General features: G+C 39.4%; 1 protein-coding gene across 3 annotated transcripts in view; it reads left to right on the top strand.

Moving 5' to 3' along the window:
• The window catches only part of citb (citron rho-interacting serine/threonine kinase b), a 56,671-nt gene that overhangs the window by 25,851 nt on the left and 10,158 nt on the right, over positions 1-20,662 (top strand). For 2 of the 3 annotated variants that reach the window (XM_077224478.1, XM_077224477.1), the window contains exons 15-32: positions 1,775-1,972; positions 5,934-6,127; positions 6,932-7,067; positions 7,143-7,247; positions 7,385-7,525; positions 9,346-9,453; positions 9,790-9,988; positions 13,037-13,198; positions 14,198-14,221; positions 15,189-15,326; positions 16,475-16,649; positions 17,742-17,830; positions 18,422-18,526; positions 18,958-19,127; positions 19,362-19,442; positions 19,548-19,683; positions 20,230-20,369; positions 20,501-20,593. In XM_077224478.1, the coding sequence (XP_077080593.1) occupies positions 1,775-1,972; positions 5,934-6,127; positions 6,932-7,067; positions 7,143-7,247; positions 7,385-7,525; positions 9,346-9,453; positions 9,790-9,988; positions 13,037-13,198; positions 14,198-14,221; positions 15,189-15,326; positions 16,475-16,649; positions 17,742-17,830; positions 18,422-18,526; positions 18,958-19,127; positions 19,362-19,442; positions 19,548-19,683; positions 20,230-20,369; positions 20,501-20,593 (2,394 nt within the window). The remainder of the gene's footprint in view (positions 1-1,774; positions 1,973-5,933; positions 6,128-6,931; positions 7,068-7,142; positions 7,248-7,384; positions 7,526-9,345; positions 9,454-9,789; positions 9,989-13,036; positions 13,199-14,197; positions 14,222-15,188; positions 15,327-16,474; positions 16,650-17,741; positions 17,831-18,421; positions 18,527-18,957; positions 19,128-19,361; positions 19,443-19,547; positions 19,684-20,229; positions 20,370-20,500; positions 20,594-20,662) is intronic. The other variant, XM_077224479.1, reaches the window with a different exon arrangement.

Raw genomic sequence — 20,662 nt, 5'->3', positions numbered from 1 at the left:
AGTAGAAGGAAGCAACTTTAAAACATTCTGCAAGGGATGGCACATTAGCTGATACATAATCACGTAATTTTTACTCAGAAGTTGCTATGAAATTTCACAATTAATTACAAAGAAATGGAAAGTAACAAAATGAATTAAACATGAACTTTTAAAGTAGAAAGACTGAAATAGTATTTTCTTGTAAAACATAATGCAATAATATTTGTTTTAATCACTACGAAAAACCTTAAAAAAAATTATACTGTGCTAAACTTAAATATTACTTTTTAGGTTTTTTTTTTTTTAAGTTTTATTTATTATTTATTTCTAGATAATATTTTCAGTGCTTCAATTTAAACTTATTTCAGTTTAATGCCAGGGCAACATTTCTAATTTTCAACTAATATTTTTATTTTATTTTTATTTTTCATTTCATTTTACTTTATTCTATTCATTTAATTTCATTTAAATGATAAAACTGGTTTTAATAGTTTTAGTTTGTGATAATAACCCTTTATAAGTGAGGCATCTTTCCCATCTTATCCTATTACTTTTCTAATCTATCAGATTTCCACTTGAACAATATTATAAAACACCTAGGAACCATCCAAGAAACCACAGAAACCGCATAGCATCATACAGACAGCCACTCAGAAGAAGACAGGATTTAGTAGGTGAACCTAAACACAGGCTAAATACACTAGAGCAGGGCAAAAAGGGTGTCTTTGGTCACTAGTTGGTCAGTGTGTGTGAGCGTGGCGCTGTGCCTTTAACAGTAATGACAATAATAATGAGCACAGAAACCTCCTCCGCACCAGAGGAGTGTTTGGCACCGCTGCTCTCCTAGACCAGCACTGCAGTTTCATGCAAACCTGCATCTCTTCTGTTTGTCAGATGGAAGTGCTCTGAAGCATTGCAAATGTGTGAAGTGAAACGAGAAAACACTTCTAAAAATGTTTCTGATAAAGTTCAGAGTTACTCTGCATCATGCTTGGAGTGATGTTAAAGTCTTTAAGAACATTTCTGACAGGATTAAACACACGCCTGTTACACTGCAGGGGTTTTTTAGGACAGGACTGTCTAGAGCGACAGGAAGACATTAGGAAGAAAGACGAGGGAATGGCATCAGGATATGATCACGCTGGGAATCAGTTTGTTAGCACACATACCTCTGACATTTTTAGTAAGATGGACCACTTTGCAGCTTATCTATATTCTTAGATACCATCCTGTATGAAAACCACATAGTATATGGCTATCATTCTGTAAAAAGTTTGTAAGATTTTTTATTGTTGTTGAAATACATTGTGCCTTTATAAGCAAGGCCGTAAAATTATAATATTGTGAAATAGCTGTTTTCTAATTGAATATATTATAAACTGTAATTTATTCCTGTGATCAAAGCTGAATTTTCAGCATCATTACTCCAGTCTTCAGTGTCACATGATCCTTCAGAAATCATTCTAATATGATGATTTGCTGCTCAATAAATATTTCTCATTATTATCAGTGGTGAAAACAGTTGCGCTGCTTCATATTTCTGTGGAAACCGTGATAATTGTTTTTACAGGATTCTTTGATGAATAGAGAGTATAAAAGAAAAGCATTTATTTGGAAAATAACCTTTTGTAACATTATAAATGTCTTTACTGTCACCTTTGATCAATTTGATGCATTCTTTCTGAATAAAATTACTAGTTTCTTTGAAAAATGTCTTACTTTTGAACAGTAGTGTGTGTCATATACAGTATATAACATAATTCCATGACTGTTTTTTTTCTTGCACCTGCATCAGGTGATCACGGACCTGGAGGAGCAGTTGACGCAGCTCACGCAGGAAAACGCAGACCTCAACCGACAGAACTTCTACCTGTCCAAACAGCTGGACGAGGCCACGGACGAGAACGAGGAGAGACTGCAGCTCAAGCAGGACCTGGAGCGCCTGCGCCACGAGGTGGCCGACCGAGAGATGCACCTCAACAACCAGAAACAGGTGGAGGGAACACACACACACACACACAGCTCCCATCAGTGGACGCGGCGGGAGAGAGATGGGGATGAATTTAAAGCCCCACCGCATCGTTATAACTGATGATTGCTCAATCTAAAGAGGATGCTTAGCTGTCATTAGCATCTCAAAAGTGACATAAAGGGGCATAATGTAAGAATTTAAGTTAAGTTCAAAACGTAGGTTCGGGAGGAGCCTAAACATTCAGTCCTGTCAATCATCATTACGAGCGTACTATATAAGCGGGGGGGGGATTTCAACTATTCATTTCCTTCTCTGTGGGCCTCGAGTCAGTTAACGTAGTGTGATTGCGTAGATCTACGTCACACGTAGGCTCACTATTGGCCGACGCTGGTCATGTGTGTGATGCGTGTGACATACAACACAGAAGCGCTGCGCTGTTACACTAGTGAACTCACTCGAGGCCCGCAGAGAAGGAAATTAAGTTAAATTAAGAGTTGAAATAAAGTCGTTATTTTTGTTTGTTTTTGCGCACAAAAAGTGTTCTCCTCGCTTGATAAACTTAAGATTGAGCCACTGTAGTCACTTGGACTATTTTAACGATGTCTTTAATAACTTTTCGTTATAAATTTTTCGTTCTTGAAAAGTGATGACACAACAAATAAACAGCAAATCACAGCTTTCCTCCTCAGAACTAAAACAAAGCTGTTTATTAAACTGTAAAATGATGCTCGCCGGTTCTATTGTATTGTCTGATGATGGCGCAGGGAGATGAGAGGTGTGTGTGTGTGTGTGTGTGTGTGTGCGGTGATGTATGCGCGTGGGACGCGTGTGTAGGTGTGCAGTCCTCGCTGTTGTATAACAGGAGCGGATGGTAATCATAGATGCTGGTAGGAGGCAGAGATGTGTCATATTCACTCGCTGCTCTCCTCTGCCCTGCCAGCGTTGGACTTCACAGGGGCAAAAGCACCCAGGCTATATTTGGAGACTCTCTCTTTCTCTTTCGGTCCTGTGTCTTTGTGAAACATGGTAATATTCAGTCCTTTTACTGACATGCACTTCCAAGCACATCTGCCGGATGCGAGACACCCTCAAGTTCCTACCGGCTCTCCGGGAATCAATTCCGATGGGCAGCGACTCTGAATTCCGGATCTGATAATGAAAGTCAAAAAGGAAAAATCTGCTGCTTCCTTTCCATATCTATCAGCGTATTACCGGCTGTCCTCCTGCAGTTCCTCAGATCCTGTCTGTTGGTTTTGCAGCAGATGTATTGAATAAGTTATCGCTGATCTGTTTCATTTTATCAAGGGTCTAAGCGTAATATCTGGTCGTTTTAAAATGGTAATTTCCAGGCCTGAAAAAACGTCTTGGAAACTTCTATAGCCTAATGAAAATGTATTTAAATAAAAAAATATTAATACGATTTATTTAAATAAAACGTATTCAACTTATAAAATGTTATATACCGGTACTTGTAAAATACTAATAAATGTTTTATCTGCTACACATTAACTATGTTTACATGTGCACTTATAATGTGATTTTATTATTTTTACAATAATCAGAGGAAGGACAGTAAGATGTTTACATGACATAAACAACCCTATTCACTCCCGTTTACATGCCATTTTCATTATTCTGATTATTTTAATTTTACCACCATTCTTCACACACCCCAACGCACAGCACAAATGATGAACACTGTCAGTGTGCAACTGGCCACTGTTTCAATACACTTATTGTACGTCAAATGCAAAACACATCTCTATGGACATATTGGATATTATTCAGCGCCGTGATGAACAGCAATGCTGCTGTAAAATACAAAATCATGACAAAAAAAATTTCATCCTGTAATTATAAAAATTGGCCATGGAAGCCATCAGTGCTTTAAGTGGCCCAAAAGAGGTGCCGGTACTCTATTATTATTATTATTTTTTTAAATTTTTTTGCTGACTTTTATATACAGCAGTCAACAGACGACCTTATAAAAAATAATAAATCCTTTTATTAGTTTATGGATCTGCTTGAGCTAGAAAGAGCTACTGAAATTAAATAAAATGTGCAAAAGGGTATTGAAAAAAATTACCTTAGAAAGAGCTACTGTAGAAAGAGCTACTGAACATTAATAAAATGTGCAAAAGGGTATTGAAAAAATTTTGAACACAATGTACATAAAATAAATTATAAAACATAATAACCATAGTGTTCATTGTATTTGTATTTTAACCGAGCAGCTATGGTTGCGCGGTTCACACTCCCTCTCGGGACCACGTTGGTTGAAACTGACAGCGGCAAAAGCGACACATGCGCTTTCCACTTGTAAAACTCAAGGGTGTATGGGTAATGTAGTCTCTGCTCTCGGTGGGACGAATTAGGAAGCGTGCATTGTGAAGGGCGCTCTGAAAAGCGGCAGCGCAGCCAAAGGATTAAAACAGATGTGCAAATGAGAGTACCGGTACGCTAAAAGCACGTTCTGGGTGCACGGAGAGGTGGCGGTACGCTCAAGAGCTATATTTGGAAGTGGCGGTACTGAGTACCGGCGCGTACCGGCCCACTTAAAGCACTGGAAGCCATGGAAAATTAAATGATTGCTGTTTGAGTAACATTATAAGTGTCATAGAAACCTGGAAATATCTGGTAACTTTAAAATTGTACTTTCCACGCCTGGAAAAAGTCTTGGAAATCAATAAAATCTTTAGAAAATCATGGAAAACTTCTATAATGAAAATAAATGTAAGGAAAATTAAAAAAAATGTATATCATTCAAATTAAATAAATTTATGAACAACTGGATAAGACATAGAAAATGACATGTGCACGTGTGTGCAAGTGTGTGCGTGTGAGTGCAAGTGTGCGCATGTGTGTGCAAGTGTGTGCGTGTGAGTGCAAGTGTGTGCAAGTGTGTGTGTGTAATGTGTGGCCTGGTAAACATTGGTTGACATTGGTTGTGCATCGGTAAACATTATGGGAACAAAATTTCCCCACAGAGATGGCAATATCCAAAATAAATCCTTGACCTTGTGGGGACATTTTTGGTCCCCATGATGAAAACAGCTTATAATAAATCAAACTTGCATTAAGAACCTAGGTGTTCTCTGGGATCAAAACCTGAAATTTGAAAAACAAATCAATGCGGTGATTAGTTCTTGCTTTTTTCAGTTACGTCTTCTCTCTAAAATTAAATCCTCCCTTTCTGAGAAAACACTAGAGATTGCAATCCATGCGCTCATTACATCGCGGTTGGACTATTGCAACTCTCTCTACTTCGGCATACCCAAACAGTCTATTGCGCGTCTCCAATTAGTACAGAACGCTGCTGCAAAGTTCCTCAAAAGAAAACGCAAATTTGATCATGTTTCACCTATCTTAAAATCTCTGCATTGGCTACCTGTGCATTTTAGAATCGAGTTTAAAATTCTTTTATTTGTTTTTAAATCCGTAAATAATCTGGCACCGAGCTATTTGTCTGAGCTACTCTGTCCACACAACCCCACACGAAACCTGAGGTCTGGTGATCAGAGACTTCTGTCTGTCCCCAGATCTAGGTTAAAGAATAGAGGGGACAGAGCCTTTGCTGTTGCTGGCCCTAGGCTGTGGAACAGTCTTCCGGTTTACATCAGAGCTGCTCAATCTGTAACTGTTTTTAAATCCTCTCTTAAAACCTATTTTTTTTCTTTAGCTTTTAATTCATTGTGAGCTTCTGTCATGATTGTGTGGTTTGTCTTTGTTCTTTATCTTGTGTATTGTTCAGCACTTTGGTCAGCCCTGTTTGCTGTTTTTAAATGTGCTATATAAATAAATACAAACTTGAAACTTGAAACTAAGTGATGTTTTTTGAAAATTTAAAAAATGCAGAAATTTTTCAATTGGGGGTCGGGTTAGTGAAAGGGAAGATAAACAGTTTGTACAGTATAAAAATCATTGTGTCTATGGAAACTCCCCATAAAACATGGAAACCCAACGTGTGTGTGTGTGTGTGTAGAACATCGAGACACTGAAGACGACATGTACAATGCTGGAGGAGCAGGTGCTGGAGTTGGAGACACTAAACGATGAGCTCCTGGAGAAGGAGAGACAGTGGGAGAACTGGAGATCTGCCCTGGACGAGGAGAAGAACCAGGCCGAGCGCAGAACCAGAGACATACAGAGACAACTGGACAATGAGAAGCAGAGCAGGTACAGAAACACACACACACACACACACACACACACACACACGTTTGGACACACACAACTGGACAATGTCAGAGCCGTGGTCTAGCAGTTAGTTGAAGTCTGGCTAGAAAGCTCAAAATTAAAAAAAGAGTCATCAAATGTCTATCTGTTCTCTGTAATTTAGATTTTTTTTTAAATTGTATAATAAAAAATAATATTAAATCAAGTTAATTAGCATAAAATAAATATAAAATATATAAAAATATATAATTGTGTATTTTTGATTATATATAAATAGTTACTATAAATTATATTATTATATAAAATCTGTTATTTTATACCTAACAATTATATTATTATTTTTAATACAATGAAAACGGCAAACTAAGATATAACAGATTGTTATCTGATCATTTATTGTGGCAAAAATAAATAAATGGATATATGTAATGCAAATATAAAATGTTTGTCATTGTTTAGGATACATTAAATGCTAGCTATGTTTATAAAATGTTTATAAAATATTTTTAAATGTTTCCATTGCAGATTGCTATTAAACACAATAAATCATTTGAGATTTAGAGGTTTAGAAAAATGACAGAATTCTCCTGTGAAATATTTATGTAACTATTGGGCATAATCAGTGCACAAAATAAACTAGTAAGTGAGTAAAAATAGTTTATTTTCTAAACGTCCACAGGGCCAGAAGTTCTCATAGTTATATAAGAGTTACATAATGAACGTCAAGTATAGATATAACAGAAACACTGATGTAAGAGACGCTCGAACACTTCACTGTTTGATAACTTCTCTCTCGTTCTCTAGACTCCGTGCAGAGCAGCGCAACTCTGAGTCTCGTCAGACAGTCGAACTGGCAGTGAAGGAACATAAAGCTGAAATCCTGGTCCTGCAACAGGCTCTGAAAGACCAGAAACTCAAGGCTGAAGGTCTTTCTGACACCGTAAGTGAGAGTCATTGTGGTTAAAAGCATCTGCTGTATGACTACATACATGCATACTCCCTCTGTGTTCATCAGCTGGGCGATCTGGAGAAGAAACACGCCATGCTGGAGATGAACGCGCGCAGCCTGCAGCAGAAGCTGGAGAGCGAACGAGAACTCAAACAGAGGCTCATGGACGAGGTGCTTCACTTTACTAGCATGCAAAACACGTATTTACCTAATCAATAAATCGATTTGAGCTGAAATGATCAAGCCGTGTAGTCGTGCATCCATAGCATAGCCTGTGTGTGTCATGCCGAAACTTCTTTTTCTCTCAGCAAGCGAAACTGCAGCAGCAGCTGGACATGCAGAAGAGCCACATCTTCAGACTGACTCAAGGACTTCAGGACGCGCTGGACCAGACCGACCTTCTGAAGACTGAGCGAACAGACCTGGAGTACCAGCTGGAAAACATACAGGTGCACATACACATGTACTCTTAAAAATAAAGGCTCGTTATGGGCCCTTCATACTCATGGAAACTTTCCATTCCACAAAAAGGTTCTTTAGATCAGTGTTTCTCAACTGGTGGGTCGCAAACCAGCTTTGAGTGGGTCACGAAGTGTGTAGTCAAAGAAACAACAAATGTAATTCTAAATGTTATGACTTTTATTTCGAAAGACGTACGTGAAAGCTATTGATTCTTCTGTCAGACGCAGTTCAGGTAAAGCGTGCCTGAGAAAAATGCTTTGTCCTGATTCAGTATCTGCGGTCAGTTGACATAATTATTCTAACGTTATTTAACCATATAAAGTCTCTCGCCTCAGAAAAACAAACTTTCCTGTCCTGTCAGACATTATACTGTTCTCGTAGTGCAGCACTCTTCAAATGCGGGGCGCGCTGTATATCACTTAACTATATATAACGAGCAAACAAAATTTCGATCATGCAATATCATAGTTACATTGTCAGTTAGCAAGTCATGAAAGTACCAATAAATTACGTAACTAGTATGCCGTGTTTTAGCTGGGAAGAGTGTTCCCATGGTGACTCTAATTTTAATCCAAAATGGCACTTTATTTTCTATTTTTTTTTGATGGCTGTGGTGGCTCATATCAACTTACTAACTTTATTGTGGTAAGAAAAACTAGTTTAGGACGGCCTTACCTCATACTTTTTATTCATCAGTGTTAGTGATATTCTTACAAATTCCAGTATGAGAAATAAATACTTGGTTCAAATTTGGATTATTGACCATAGGAAAATGTGGTTCACATGAACAAACCAGTCGAGAACCACTGATATAGATTACATTGAAATGTACTTCACAACTGTTTACTGAAAGGTGATTCTTCTAAGACCCTGTTCACACCTGGTGTTAAGATGCGTTTTTATCGATCGGATCAGAAGTAGACGAAGGAGACTCCTGTTTACACCTGGTGTTTTAATCCGTCTCTTCTGTTCACTTTCAACCACTTCTGTCCTGATTTCTTCGAGGGGAGGGTCTATGTATGGGGTAAATGTATGGATTTTTTCAGATCGTTCAATCTATTGGACAAAATAAGCTCACATAATTTACATTTGAATGCGCCTGGAGACTATGGAAAAGCATACAGAGAGCAGCAGCTTTAGTTTCTGCTCAAGATCTCGCCGAACACTGTGAGTGTGTGTTAGAAATCAGGAATTGTGAGAGAACATTGTGCTTGGTACATTTTTCGTCTTCAAACTAAACTTGGGTCTTCAGGCGACAAAGTTTAAATCTCGTCTGTCTAGTGCACTTCCCATAATGTTCACTTATCAGGTTAAGTGGAGAGAAGACGTTCTTTTGTGGCTGTTCGAACACATTCGACCACATGAGCTTGAATGTCTTTTCGACTACCTCTGGAAGTGGTTGAAAGTGGACAAGCTCAAAATGTTTCAGACCCTGTTTACACCTGTATTTAGCGTCGTCCACTTGTGATCCGGCAGAAAAGGCAGAATGCTATGCTGAATCCGAAATCGCCCCCTAGACCCTTAAATAGGGCATTATTTGAGGGGACAGTGATTTGTATGGTGTCTGAAACCACAGTGCTTTGAGTGCACTCGTTCAATCCCACATTGCGCCGCAATAACGAGTGTACAACTGATGTACACTCAACGGCTGTCCGAATTCACTCACTCATTTTAATTCACTCCTTCTTGTGAACAGTATTAGTGGACTAAAGTAGGGAATAGTGATTGTGGATATAGGGGGCGATTTCAGATTTCATTCCAAACATTTCCAGAGGTGTTTTCTAAGAGTATCCTGGCTTCCCTGCAGGCGGCGTATTCTCACGAGAAGGTCAAGATGGAGGGGACGATCACCCAGCAGAGCAAGCTCATAGACTTCCTGCAGGCCAAGGTAGAGCACCCCTCTAAGAAGAAAAAGGTCAGAGTCATCCGCTGTAAATTCACTTCATTAACTAATCTGACTAACTGCTTGCTGAGCTGCGCATTAGGTGTCCCTGGAGCTACATATGCCAATAACCGCATACTAACCGTGCAACGCGTCTGCCAATTAGAAATCTCATATATATATATATATATATATATATGTATCCATATATCCAGCCGCCCTGAATATGTGAGTTGTAGAACGGGACACCTAATTTGAGTGGATATCTAGGGATGGAATAGCAGGATAGAGTCCTAGCATACTGAACTCCTGTAGCTGGGCACAGGAGTGAGCCTGAGCGATTCACTTCGTCTCGTGTTTTGGGTGCAGGGGCTTTTTGGTGGCCGGCGTCGAGAGGATCTGCTGGCGGCTCTTGCGGCTCAGGGTCAAACGCAGGGGTCCGCCGTGCCCTCCGGGACCCCTGTTCCCCTGCAGTACAGCGACCTGAAGACCGCGCTGGAGAAAGAACGTGCTCGCTGCTCCGAGCTTGAAGAAGTGCTGCAGAAAACACGCCTGGAGCTCAGAGAGGGTGCGACGCCGTTACATACATTTACTCATCTTCCCTGTCGTTACATTTGGAACCTGCTTGCTCGTTTTCATTTTTCACACCATAAAAATCTTCTTTTGTGTTCCTCAGAAGAAAGAAAGTCATATAGGTTTGGAATACTTTGAAATTACATATATTATACACTCAGACACACACACACACACACACACACACACACACACACACACACACACACACACACACACACACACACACACACACACACACACACACACACACACACACACACACACACACACACACACACACACACACATATATATATATATATACAAGTGCTGGTCATATAATTAGAATATCATCCAAAAGTTGATTTATTTCTGTAATTCCATTCAAAAAGTGAAAGTTGGATATTATATTCATTCATTACACACAGACTGATATATTTCAAATGTTTATTTCATTAAATTTTTATGATTAAAACTGGCAACTAATGAAAATCCCAAATTCAGTATCTCCAAAAATTAGAATATTACTTAAGACCAATACCAAAAAAGGATTTTTAGAAATGTTGGCCAACTGAAAAGTATGAACATGAAAAGTATGAGCATGTACAGCATTCAATACTTAGTTGGGGCTTCTTTTGCCTGAATTACTGCATCAATGTGGCGTGGCATGGAGTCGATCAGTCTGTGGCACTGCTCAGGTTTTATGAGAGCCCAGGTTGCTCTGATAGTGGCCTTCAGCTCTTCTGCATTGTTGGGTCTGGCGTATCGCATCTTCCTCTTCACAATACCCCATAGATTTTCTATAGGGTTAAGGTCAGGCGAGTTTGCTGGCCAATTAAGAACAGGGATACCATGGTCCTTAAACCAGGTACTGGTAGCTTTGGCACTGTGTGCAGGTGCCAAGTCCTGTTGGAAAATTAAATCTGCATCTCCAATAAGTTGGTCAGCAGCAGGAAGCATGAAGTGCTCTAAAACTTCCTGGTAGACGGCTGCGTTGACCTTGGACCTCAGAAAACACAGTGGAGCAACACCAGCAGATGACATGGCACTCCAAACCATCACTGACTGTGGAAACTTTACACTGGACTTCAAGCAACGGGGATTCTGTGCCTCTCCTCTCTTCCTCCAGACTCTGGGACCTTGATTTCCAAAGGAAATGCAAAATTTACTTTCATCAGAGAACATAACTTTGGACCACTCAGCAGCAGTCCAGTCCTTTTTGTCTTTAGACGCTTCTGACGCTGTGTCTTGTTCAAGAGTGGCTTGACACAAGGAATGCGACAGCTGAAACCCATGTCTTGCATACGTCTGTGCGTATGTGTTTCTTGAAGCACTGACTCCAGCTGCAGTCCACTCTTTGTGAATCTCCCCCACATTTTTGAATGGGTTTTGTTTCACAATCCTCTCCAGGGTGCGGTTATCCCTATTGCTTGTACACTTTTTTCTACCACATCTTTTCCTTCCCTTCGCCTCTCTATTAATGTGCTTGGACACAGAGCTCTGTGAACAGCCAGCCTCTTTAGCAATGACCTTTTGTCAGTGTTGTCAGTGCCACATACTGATCGACTCTATGCCACTCCGCATTGCTGCAGTAATTCAGGCAAAAGGAGCCCCAACTAAGTATTGAGTGCTGTACATGCTCATACTTTTCATGTTCATACTTTTCATGTTCATACTTTTCAGTTGGCCAACATTTCTAAAAATCCTTTTTTGGTATTGGTCTTAAGTAATATTCTAATTTTTGGAGATACTGAATTTGGGATTTTCATTAGTTGTCAGTTTTCAATCATCACAATTAAATGAAAAAAACATTTGAAATATATCTGTCTGTGTGTAATGAATGAATATAATATCCAAATTTCACTTTTTGAATGGAATTACTGAAATAAATCAACTTTTTGATGATATTCTAATTATATGACCAGCACCTGTATATATATATATTTACAAATATGCACACACACACACACACACACACACACACACACACACACACACACACACACACACACACACACACACACACACACACACACACACACACACACACACACACACACACACACACACACACACATAGTGTTTCCATGTTTTATGGGGACTTTCCATAGACATAATGATTTTTATACTGTACAAACTGTATATTCTATTCCCTTACACTAACCCGACCCCTAAACCTACCCATCACAGAAAACTTTCTGCATTTTTACATTTTCAAAAAACATCACTTAGTATGACTTATAATCTGTTTTCCTCATGGGGACCAAAAAATGTCCCCACACGAACAAGGATTTCAGATATTGCCATCCTTATCCATTTTGTCCCCATAATGTAGGGTTTACCAGACCCCCCCCCCCCCCCTGAACTTTTTAGCTCAAAAGTCTCTGCTTAAATTATGACAAGGGAGAATAATAAAACAGACTACAATTATAACTACAATTATTGCAATAAACAGTACTGTTCAAAAGACTGGGACTGGGAATTTTTATTCATATTAATATTTTTATTCAGTAGGATGCATTAAATCTATCAAAAGTGAGAGTTATGACATTTATAATATATATTACAAATATAATATATTACAAAGATTTCTATTTCAAGTAAATGCTGTTCTTTTGAACTTTTTTATTCATCAAAATGTCCTTAAAAAGTATCATAGTTTCCACCAAATTATGAAGCAGCACAACTATTTTCAACACTGATAATAATCATGAGCAGTTTCTTGAGCAGCAAATCATCATTAGAAGGATCATGTGACACTGAAGACTGGAGTAATGATGCTGAAAATTCAGCTTTGATCACAGGAATACATTACATTTTTTATAGTTACTTTACATTTTAATAATATTTTACAATATTACTGTGTACTGTATTTTTTATTAAATAAATGCAGCCTTGGTGAGCAGAAGAGACTTTTGAATAGTAGAGTACTATAAAGAAATAGTGAAATTTCATTAAACATTAAGCAAACTTACCGCACATTGTGTGCAATGTTCACAAACATGACGCTTATCTCTGTACGGTCTCTCTGTGGTCTCACTGTATTCTGTTCCCTCCTCAGTTCAGTTTAATAAAGCTCTGGAGCACAGCGGTCCTCCAGCCACCCCGGGTCTGGCTCGCCAGCAGCTCATGATGTCCACCAAATCCAACAAGTCCCCTGAGCACCAGCCCAGCCTGATGTCGTCCAGCTCCGGCCGCAGGAAAGACGCTGCCAATCCTGAAGGTTAGAGCGGAGACATGGAACATTTGCAGCCTTTTTAAAATTCAAAACTTAAGCAAAACAACAACTGTGTTCTCTTGGTCCTTCTTGCCATTTCATCCCATGCTAAGAATACAGGGAAATTAAAGTGCCCCTATTATGCTATTTTAAAGGCTCCTAATTTTGTTTTAGGAAAAACATACAATAGGTTTACATGCATCCAAGGTAAAAAAAAACCCTTTAATTTTCTCATAATAACATTGCAGCTTCAGCTCTTTTCTCACAGTGTCTGAAACGTTTCGATCAAGGATTCAGTCTCTCTAAACCCCTCCTTTCTGAGAGCTGCTCTGATTGGTCAGACGGCCCAGTCTGTTGTGATTGGTCGACCTCTTACAGTGCATGTCTGAAAACAAACGCTCATTATCATATCTGAATTTCAGCTCTTGATATACAGTGATTCGAACAGTAATGATGGCGTGGGTTTTACTGTATCAATCTCATCAAAGATTTGCTTTGGCAGAAGAAAACAGCGTCTTCTCGACATGAACAACACAAACCCTTCCAGTCTCAGATAAAACAACTACAGTGTTTGAAGGCGGGGCAAAGCAGACATTATTTGCCAGCAGCCAATGAAGAGCCTAGGCTGAAATTATGGAGATTAGTTACAAACTATGTTGGTTTGTGCAGGAAATGAGACTGGAATTAAAGGCGCCTCGTTTTTTAGCAGTTAAGAATCGTTTCTTTCTTTTAGGAGACAATAACTCCATTTATCTGCGCTTTGATCTCTTAAACTTTGCAGACATTTTACATTCACAAACACCTCTAACACACACTACATGAAATGTAATATCCCAAAAAGCATAATAGGTGCACTTTAAATCCAAAACTTGTAGGAAAATGCTGATTTGATGCTTATTACTGTTTGACTATAAGATGAGAGGACTCCAGACCGTACGTATTTACAGTAGATGTTTTCGCTCATGTCTGTCCACACTCACTGTCCTCTTTGTTGTCATTCCACAGAAATAAGGAGAGTCACTTCTGAAAGTAAGTTTTTTCTTAGGCGACCCACTCTCAAGAAACCGTGCCATTTATGTGTTCGAAAAATAAGGATTTTTCAATGATTTCATTATTTATGCTTTCTTTTTAAAAGGTTGCTGCTCAGCTTTCAAGATGAGGCTGATATAAGTAAAAACATCATGAAGTACAAAAACTTTAGTTTGAACCATATGGTCAGAAAGGCTTTGATGTAATATAATGTATGATAAAGATCAAATCATTATTTTCATCATTTAAATCATTAAATGGGGAAATGTCTCAGCATAAAGGGGTTTTAAAGAAAGTGAAGGACACACACACTCATATATATAGGTATACACACAAAGTGGCTAATATTCAGATAAAAAAATATTTCAAACACAAAAAAATACACACTAAACAGAGTATAATGTGACCGTGTTCAGTCATAGGGACACAAACGGCACTGTTTCCTGAGAATGAACCAGGCGTCTCTCCGTTATCTATTCTTTCTTGGTATGATCTTTTTATTCCTGCAGAGATAAGCTCTCTGGCCAAATCCAAACATGTCATTCTAGCGAATGCTTCAGTTGAAGTTTTATGGGGGTCCTACACTAAATTTTTTGAATGAACACGTTTTGTATCAGGTCATCATGGTTTGATGTCTGCAGACTTTCACTCAGGACATCATGGACTGATTCTGGATATCCGAAGCTCCTGCACACAGATCAGTCAGGACACTGAGCTTATCTCGTATATACACTCGTATTTATGGCTATACTCTTGCTGTATGCCATGTGAAATGCGAGAACTCCCGAAATCCTTGCATGCTCGTACTCAAGCTACCAATGACAGCTTGGACAGTACAGTGATTTCTTCAGCCTCTGGTGGAGAAATGTTCTCAGGAGAGGACATGTTCAGCTTGCTTTGGCCTGTTTGCATAAGTTATATAGACGGGTATAAGAGCGTTTTTAAGAGCGTGTGTTTGATCCTCTAGAGTACACCAGACGTGTGAAGGACAGGATCCATCACAGCACTCCTCACCGCTTCACACAGGGGCTCAACATGAGGGCGGCCCGCTGCACCGTGTGTCTGGACACAGTCCATTTTGGAAGACAGGCCGCGACCTGCATTGGTATGGATCGCACCGAAACCCTTTCCAAAGAAACATACACCATCACTATACTTACAAGTAGGGATGTGCTGATGAGTATGATAAATATACATTCATTTTTGGTACTTGCTGATACTAGTACCTGTATTTTCATTAAATTGCATTGCCTAAGTTAACTGTTTTTTTCCTAGTAAAAAATACTACAAGGGATAGTTCACCCAAAAATGAAAATTCTGTCAGTATTTACTCTCCCTCATGTTGTTCAACCCCGTAAGACCTAACTGACTCGAGGCACTGTAGTTAATTGGACTATTTTAATGATGTTTTTAATAACTTTTCGGGGCCGGTAAGTTTCAATCCCTGAAGAAGCCTATGGAGGAGTGATCCAGCTCTCATATTTAATCATAAATATCTTAATTCGTGTTCTGATTCTGAAGATGAACGAAGGTCTTACGGGGTTGGAACAACATGAGGGAGAGCAATTACTGATAGAATTTTCATTTTTGGGTGAACTATCCCTTTAACCACCGAATCAACCTAATACATTCATTTATATCAACAAAACAAATTCGCAGTTGTTAAATCAGGGAGAAATAGGTCCGTAAGGCAACAATTACCGGTTACCAGAGTATGAATATTAGTTGGCTTAATTTGTTTAGGAATTAGATGTTTTGTATATGATACCACCTTTTCCTCCTCAAACATTGTTGTTTGACCCAATCAGGTTAAACTTAGCTTAACATAATAAATGTAGTTTTCATATTTCCATTAATAAACAACAGTACATTTATAGCAATATACTTTGTGATATATTGCCTTGGCATTAAATTTGTGAGAGAAAGATGTTAAATTTGCTTCTCATTAATTTACACTCTTCTGACCAAGGTTATCAATCTCTCAATATTTTTTCCTGTTTTGGAAAGTCGTAGAAACACTATTGTGGATTTATTTTCTTGTAATTGGAGCAAATGCGAATGCAAAAAATTATATTTGCTGTGCTTTACTTTCCCTTCACCGCAATAGAAGTCACCCAACTATGACTTCCGTTTCTTAGAACCACAGAAACGTGAAGAGTCCATTGTTGTTTGTTAATAGATTGCTGAGCCAATCAGGTCAACCTGGGCTAAAGCTGAAGACGCTGATCCTGTTTCTTCTTTCTCCTGTTTCAGAATGCCATGCTTTGTGCCACCCGAAATGCTCCCCGTACCTCCCAGCCACCTGTGGCGTTCCCACCGAGTACGCGCTGCATCTGTCTGAGGCTCTGTGTCGGGAGAAGGGAAGCAGCTCCGGCCTGAAAGACGCTGGCGGACACATGAGGCTGGAAGGATGGCTGAAGCAGCCCAGGTGAGCATGTGACCTCAGGTCTCCTGCTGCAAACAAGTCAAGTCACCTTCATTTATAGTGCTTTTAACAATATAGATTGTTTCAGAGCAGCTTTACAGTGATAATAGGAAATCAAAGGACAAGTTCGGTATTTTACACTTAAAGCCCTGTTTTAATATAGTTTCTGATGAAATAGAACGGTTAAGATTGAAATTTGGACAAATGCTGCTGTCCCGAGAATTTATGGTTTCTGTGTTAATACCCCCCCACCTCCACAACGGCTTCATAGGGGCACTGGAACAATCATTCATAAAACGCATTAAACTTTAGTTTACAAAGACGTGAAACTCATCGAGTGGTCTGGGGTGTTCACTGATATGCTAACGCAAAAATCGCTGCAAAAGATGCTTTCCAACAGGTGTTTTACCATTACTTGTAAAACTGTGGACCTATTTTTCCAAACGCCTCACAACCGGACATTCTTCCGTTGAGAGCTTGAATAATAGACACTCCAGCCCAGTTGGTGGCGATAATGCACCTTTGCCAATGTTTGGATAGCGTAGCCTACTATACCGCGACTGCATAACTACAGAAAGAATACAAACAACCCCATTTCCGTTTCCGGCGGCGGAATAATACCGCACCTCACAGAACATCCAATACAAGTCAATGGAGTTGGACAAAAACTACGATAAAACCTGTTGGAAAGCATCTTTTGCAACGATTTTTGTGTGAGTATATCAGTGAACACCCCTGACCACTCGGTGAGTTTCACGTCTTTGTAAACTAAAGTTTAATGCGTTTTATGAATGATTCTTCCAGTGCCCCATGAAACCGTTGTGGGGGGGGGGGGGGGGGGGTGCTAACACAGAAACTGAAAATTCTCGGGACAGCAGCATGTGTCCAAATTTCAATCTTGCACATGCATCTGCACATGCATATTACGCGTTTAGTCTATAGGTATGCGCATTTGAATATATATATGCGCATGCGTTTAGTCTCTCTTTACAAATTGACCTCAACAAATTAGTTGTCTGGCCTTAAAAATGTTCAAATACTAAAAGGAAAATGTGAACGCTAAATATGCCTGGAATTGTGGTTGTTTTCCTGCAGAAATGGGAAGCGTGGTCAGGGCTGGGAGAGGAAGTACGTGTTGTTGGATGGATATAAAGTGATCACGTACGAGACAGAACCAAGAGACGGTCTGTGAATATTCTTGCTTATCCCAATGTGCATCAGTTCAGTTTGCACACTGCATGTTATAACAGAACAGTTCATCCCTGCTGGAAAATCTTGAATCATACTTGCTTACGGTGGTCTTGCTGAAGGTTGGATAGTAGTAGCTTGTGTTTTTTCCTGACCAAGATGGTCTACCAAATCAACCATCTAGACATAGAAGACCAGCTTAAGGAAGTCTGCTGATCTCCCAACCTGAGCATCTGACAAAACCCCTCTAAAACCATCAATCCAAACCAGCCTGACCAGCGGAAACCAGGTTTATGGCCAATGTTGTAAATTCTATTTCTGATTTAGGAAAACTTGCAGATTTTATTTCTGATCTGTTCATTTTATTAAATGTATGGAGAGTGATAAAAAGCCTTTCGTTACACATCATACTTTGTATGGTTGTGTGTTTAACTTGAATTCGCAGATTTTTTTTTTTAGCTGGGAATGACCATAAATGACCAGCTAGAAACCATGTTAAACTAGTTATCACCTTAATCAAGCTAGTTTGATCTATTTTCCAAGACCGGTATAACATGATGTGAATGATGTATAATCTGTCCTCTCAGAGTCGGTAAAGGCGCTGGATGAGTTTGAGTTGTGTCTCTCTGATGGAGACGTGACTGTTCATTCTTCTGTCGGTGCCTCTGAGCTGCCCAACACCGCCAAAACAGGTGAGAAAACTTTCTGTGGAATAACACTGTAAAAAAAATCTGAGTGTCTATTTACACTAAGTGCAAATAGCCCGCCTTGTTGGCAGAGGCTATTTACACTAACTCCGCCCACTGACGTCTGATTGGGCCAGACAAAATTACGTCTAGAATCTATTGATACTTAAACTTAATGTAACTGCCATCTGTCACTAAGAAAAAAATGCTATTTTCACTTAGTACAAATAGCCGCTGCCCCCCAAAAAACTGGTAATGATTATTACAAATTGCACATTTGACAAGAAAATACTATTTTAGTACTTTTCACTCAAAAACTTCATTTTTAACTCAATGTATTACTTTCCATTTCTTTGTAATTATTTGTGAATTTGTTTTGGATGTGGATTCAGAGACGTGTTTTCCTGTCCTCTAACATGATATTTGTATGCGCTCAGATGTGCCATACGTGCTGAAGTTGGAGTCGTCTCCTCAGTCGACGTGCTGGCCCGGTCAGACTCTGTACCTCATGACTTCAGGATTCTCGGAGAAACAGCGCTGGGTGGCCGTGTTGGAAGCCATCGTGGCCAGCAGTCGTGGAGCGAGAGAGAAAGCTGAAGCAGATGCTGTGAGTGAGAGGAACCAGAAACACCACTCTCTGACATTTAAAGAGTCTGTGTGATGGAAACACTTAGGCCTGTCTCTTTGTAACTGTACAGCTTGACGCAGTCTGAAGTGTACAGTATATCTTGAATGGACTGCGAGGCTCTTTGAATAAAAATGTCTGCGAAGTGCATAAAATATAAAATGCACTTTTTAAACACTTTTACATGCTCATGATGGTGTTTTTGGTTTTGTACAGAAATTGCTGGGTAACTCTTTACTCAAGCTAGAAGGAGACGACCGTCTGGATATCAACTGCACCCTTCCATTGACTGACCAGGTATCTGTGTCAATCCCCTAATTTTACTCTCAATCAGTTTGAATTTTCAGTCTGTTTGTTGTAGTGTGATACACAGTCATCGGGTTATTTTGTTTTTGTCATCAGATTGTGTTGGTAGGCTCAGAGGAGGGTCTCTACGCCCTGAACGTGATTAAAAACTCCCTCACTCACATCCCGGGACTGGGATCCGTGTTTCAGATCCACATCATCAAGGACCACGAAAAGCTGCTGATGATCGTGGGTGAGCAGAGATCATGAACCATTACTGCGGGTTTCAGAAACCAAAACTGAAGGATTTTGACTTGCAACATTAACAAAAGTACCATGGTATTACAATGGTTTTTTTTTTTAGATGTGATAATATCATGCATTTTTCTCCTACATACCATGGTTAATAATACCATTTTATTCCTGAAGCTCAAACAGTAGAGCATGGTGCTTGCAACACCAAGGTCATGGGTTCGATTCCAAGGGAATGCATGAACTAATAAAAATCTATACACTTTAGATAAAAGCGTCTGGCAAATGCATAAAAAATGCAAGGTTTATTCTTTTTTTAATGCATATTGTTTGGCTTATATCCAAAGCGACTTGTGAATTCAAGGTAAACATTTTTATTAATTTGTGGATTCCCTGCGAATTCTTAGAATACATTGTTAATACCTTTATTAAAATACCTTAGTACAATAATATGCTAATCATTTGGTATTTATAAAAATTCCATGGCATTATTGCAGTAGTTTTGCAAGGGATGCATGTGAAATAAGTTGATGATGATGTGTTGTAGGGGATGAGCGGGCACTGTGTCTGGTGGAGATTAAGAAGGTGAAACAGTCTTTGTCCCAGTCTCACCTCCCCACACTGCCAGAGATTGTGCCATATATCTTTGAGACCGTCAAGGGCTGTCATCTGTTTGCCACAGGCAGGGTAAGGCTGTGTGTTTCACTGCATTGCAACTTCCAATCTATTTTTAGTGCAGTGTTGCATCATGCCCTTTTTGACGTGTAATCCAACAAATTTGTACCTTACACAGTATTTTGTGTCTACTCTTGCTTTAGATAGAAAATGGTCCATGCATTTGTGCCGCAATGCCCAATAAAGTCACGATTCTGCGATACAACGACAATCTGAACAAGTTCTGTATACGGAAGGCAAGTAACGTTTGAGATTTTGAGTCTTGACGCAAAAGAACTTGTCTTTGTTGCATCAAATTTTGCAAC

The sequence above is a fragment of the Siphateles boraxobius genome, unplaced genomic scaffold (genome assembly GCF_051911475.1).
Source record: "Siphateles boraxobius isolate OS27281-9 unplaced genomic scaffold, OSU_SipBor_1 9, whole genome shotgun sequence".
NCBI classification, from domain to species: domain Eukaryota; kingdom Metazoa; phylum Chordata; class Actinopteri; order Cypriniformes; family Leuciscidae; genus Siphateles; species Siphateles boraxobius.
This window is presented reverse-complemented; position numbering and strand designations above follow the sequence as displayed.